Source organism: Agrilus planipennis, unplaced genomic scaffold (assembly GCF_000699045.2).
Source record: "Agrilus planipennis isolate EAB-ADULT unplaced genomic scaffold, Apla_2.0 scaffold1470, whole genome shotgun sequence".
Taxonomy (NCBI): Eukaryota; Metazoa; Arthropoda; class Insecta; order Coleoptera; family Buprestidae; genus Agrilus; species Agrilus planipennis.
The window spans coordinates 2,003-6,396 of NW_020440127.1; the positions used below are offsets into that span (position 1 = coordinate 2,003).

The 4,394-nt window shown below is 36.4% G+C and overlaps 1 protein-coding gene across 1 annotated transcript; it reads left to right on the forward strand.

Moving 5' to 3' along the window:
* The first annotated feature begins 1,439 nt into the window (after positions 1-1,439).
* On the forward strand, positions 1,440-2,370 carry LOC112906034 (neuropathy target esterase sws-like). Its single transcript, XM_025979602.1, has 2 exons — positions 1,440-1,735; positions 2,228-2,370. The coding sequence occupies exons 1-2, from the start codon at positions 1,623-1,625 to the stop codon at positions 2,361-2,363; spliced, it is 249 nt and encodes an 82-aa protein (XP_025835387.1). The 5' UTR covers positions 1,440-1,622; the 3' UTR covers positions 2,364-2,370.
* Positions 2,371-4,394: the final 2,024 nt, after the last annotated feature.

Here is a 4,394-nt window from a genome sequence, read left to right on the forward strand (position 1 = left end):
ACAATCTTAGTGATTATAAAAGTAAACAAGATTATTAATAATTATATATAAAAATGTATATATTAGGAAGAGAGTCAGACAGCGTTGCAAAATGGCACCACTACTGTTTAATCTATACATCGAAGACGCGATCAACATCATTAACGACAGTACAACTGTAGGGATAGATATACGGGGGCAAAAGATTAGTATGCTTAGATTTGCAGATGATATAGTAGTATTAGCATCTAACAAGGAGGACTTAGATATAGCTAATTGGAAGCGGTATTGACAAAGCAGTACTGTATGAAAATAAATAAAAGTAAAACAAAAAAAGTAAAATGAGCGAATATAAAGTTAGGAGACGAAAAATTAAAAGAATTTTAGGTATCTAGGAAGTCATATAAGTCAGGACAGAAGAAGTAGTAGGGATATAAAGTAGAGGATAGCGCAGGGTCGAGTCGCCTTCAATAAAAACAAATCACTTCTATGATCGCGAACGGTTAATTTAGAAATTCGAAAAAGGTTGTTAGAAGTGTATGTTTGGAGCACGGCGCTGTACGGGTGCGAAACGTGGACGGTGAGAACGGTGTAAAGGAAAAAGTTAGAAGCGTTCGAAATGTGTCCCTGTATTTGATACATATAATCTTGATTGCTTTTATTTTTTTTATCATTACAGCTAACTACTGTACAATATTTTGTAACTTCTCCTAGCCTAGGAAAATATGAGCAGCGCTATTACTAATATTCTTTTTTAATGAATTTATTCTTACGTCTATTGGAACTTCTTTCCTATTCTAATAATGTAGAGAACTAACAACAGCTGTCCGAAATCTTAAAAATTGTTTAATTTCCCCACATTCCCTAGGAACTCGAGATATTTTTGAAAATTTCTCTTATTTTTGAACAATAATTACGCAGGATATGATTGCGACATTCAATTTTTTTAATGAAATAGTTAGGTCCGTATGGCCGAGCACCGAATTGTTTTACATACGGAACTTTCACCCATCAGCGATAATGATACCATATTTCCAATAAGCAACAATTTCTTTTGCATATTATTACCTAGGTATATTTAATGTGTATACAACAAGTTATAAGGAAAAACTTTATTTATTAAAATTAAGGCATTATTGTGTCTATAATGTCAGAACAAGTACACATAATTTGTACTGTTATTTCTATGCACTGGTATAACAAAGCAAAAGATAGTGGTTGCTTAATAGCAACTAATAAATCACCCTAATCCGGGCGACGTTGGTTGTTTATCTCAATGTTTTTGTGAAACACTTTGACATTTAATAGGGGTTACTATTAAATATTGTGAAAATTCATTACATTTTTTCCCACTACAAACTACCTCAGGTTAATGAGGAATAATTGTAACTGTTGTCACACCTTCGCCGGGAATTGAACCCGGGCCCTTTGGCTTCATAATAATATGAGCTTTGATGTCATACTTCGACAACTAAGTCCTTTCATATTTTTTTTAACAGGAAGTGAAAAGTAGTGACTATTGCGAGTATATCCGTCCACCAATTGACAAATATAGAACTCTGCAATTTGGTAGTTTCGATGAAATTCGTGAAGTAGGTTATCAGCATGGCAAGGCATACTTTGAAGGCCAAAAGAAAGCTGGCATGTTACCTCTTTTTAAAAGTCATGGAACTCATAAAATGGCCCATGCAGAACAGCATCTCATGTCTGGATACACATTTACTGACCTAGCACAACTAGTGTGTAAAGTACCTGGGTAAGTTGCATTACTTTTTAAGCGTGCAGTGAAGGGTAATTAAATTAATTTTAGAAACTTATTTGAGGAATAAAATTTTCTAAACAAATTTTTCGCCTTAAACAATCTAGTAAATTTTTTTGTTTTCTGGGTTGTACCTGCGTCAGATAATTGCCAATATTTCTTGTTACACCTACATCACAGCATGATGAATCTGTTGTAAAATGTGTGATTTTTAGCGAAAGATATCTATGTAGCTGATACATGTCTTGATAAATCTAATAGATGCACAGCAATAAAAAACCACTATAAATGGTTATCAATTGGAGCACGATCTTTTAAAATTACGTTGCTATAACAGTATAAATTTAAAGGAACTTATGATTAGTATTTACTGTCAATTATTCTTTATTTTTAATTTTTACTGAGTACAAATTACATGAGCAAGTAGTTACTAATTTATTACTGTTCGGCATTTTTTATATAAAACATACCCACATATGCATATTATAGAACACGTGAAGATGAATCCTCTAGTTCCTCCAGTTCAGAAGACGAAGATTATGAGGGTCATGGTTATGCTTCAGAACCGTCAGTCAGCACACTTCACGTATGTATTTATTTTATGGACGTTAAGTACGTTTTTTGATGTTATATTTTTAACTAGCATAATNTTTTCTATAGACCAGAATTACACTATGAACATCCGATGCGACGCCATGCGTGCACACGCCACCTGATCCAGACGTTCCAGGTCGGTGTGTTGCCCATGGTAGGGGTAAACATGCCATCCGACGCGGCGAATGCTGTATGTTTCTAGACAACACCCAACGCCACGCGTGAGTCGTTCGAGAACTATCACAGAGCATATATACATTCTTTGACCTCATCCCTATTCTTCAAACTGTCAAATGGAATTTATGCCAATTTAATATTATTCTATACACACATAGTTCTCTTTTGAGTTATTTCATGTACCCAGTACCGCCTAGTAATTCTCTTTTCTTGAGTCGTACAAGTATTATATATGTACCCAAAATTTGCATCAAATCTTCTTCAAAGTCTTCATCTGACTCGTTATTTATTAAATCCATAGTAAATAACCATATACTTCCACTGCTGTTAGCTAACTGTATTCAGAAATTGCTAGTATATCGTGGAGTTGCGTGTTGGTAATGTGCACGGTGCATATCGGGTGTCGACACGTTGCGTCACGTCGCGTTTTAATAATGTGTTTCCGCCTTACACGTCGACGGTAGAGTGGGTCTTATCTCTGATTCTTCAATCATATTATTTGATATTTATGTTAATAATCATAGATAAGGGAAATATAAACAGTTACTAAATATTCCTTATCTATGCTTAATAATAGTTACGTTTTTCGTTAGTCAATTGGTAGTGTACCTAACTATGGTTAATAACTGTGGTGGCACTGTATCGTACACACCGTAACCACCATCAACGATGACTACTTAATCTATGGATGACCTAAAATGACCACTAGTAACAGGTTGCCTATTATAAGTAACAGTAACCACTTCACCTAATCTATGAGTAACCACTATGTATATCCAGAGTAAATTAAAAAATTTGAACAATTGATCACAAGTTGGACGTCAAGGTCTCATTTCCAGGCTTATCGCCCTCAAAACTTCATAATTCCTTATTAGATCATTCCTTTCTGACAGAACCCTTGTGTCCGCGTTGACCGCCTTATCCTCCAGCAAACCCGTCACAGCCGGTGTCCTCAAAGATTCCCTGCTGTCGCCCCTTTTGTTCAACCTCTTCTGCGCAGACATGCCGTCCCATCCATTAATTCTCACTGCCCTTTACGCCAATAAAATTTTGGGAGTTTCATTCCCACCAGCCACTAATGCTGGTGGGTGGGCAGTTCCTTAGGGCGGAAGGCCCTCTTCAGCCTGCTTTCAGAAATCGTGGGAATGGGTGGGTGGTGGTTCGGGTGAGAAAGTTGAGACGGACGAAATGAAGACAGAAGAGAATGAAAGATTATCTGTGGAATATTACTGCCCCAGTATTTGCCTAAGTGATCCAAGGAAACCACAGAAAAACTTGAACCAAGGCAGACGGACCCGGAATCGAACCGGTGTTCTCCCGAATGCTAAGCAATGGTCTAAACCTCTAGGCCATGCCGCTCGGTGCCCTTCACGCTGATGACATCCTCCTTATAAATTCCGTCAAAATAACCGAATATCTCCCACCACCTCGGTTAACAACCACCCCATCAAATAGAGCAATTTTGTTACCTCGGTGACGTCTCCGATAGAACAATAACATGGAGAAAACACATCTCTGTCACCCGTGTCCTACGCTGCGCACCCATGAGAAACATTCGTTGCACTATTGAATCCCCTTAATTAATGGAAAAAAAAAGTAGAACTTCTAAGTTATGAAAAATTAGTTACACCTATTGGAAATAGAAACAAGAGTAAAAAGAGCAGAGGACAGACTAAATTACATTATTGTTTGACTCAGGATGGGAAGGAGTGGAGGTGCGTGTCCAATTAGTGTTCGGATCGATAACCCCTATGATAATAATAAATTTTGACTTTAAGAGCATCGACCTATTCAGTTGATTATTGAAAAATCAATGGATATTAATACTAAAAATATTTAATAATCGTTGATATTATTATTAACATTGTTTTAAGTTTATAATAAC

Bases quoted from the DNA above. Each gene is read 5' to 3' on its own strand.
- LOC112906034 (XM_025979602.1), top strand. From the start codon at position 1,623: ATGTTACCTCTTTTTAAAAGTCATGGAACTCATAAAATGGCCCATGCA. The intron at 1,736-2,227 runs GTAAGTTGCATT...TGCATATTATAG, and splicing joins CTAGTGTGTAAAGTACCTGG to AACACGTGAAGATGAATCCT.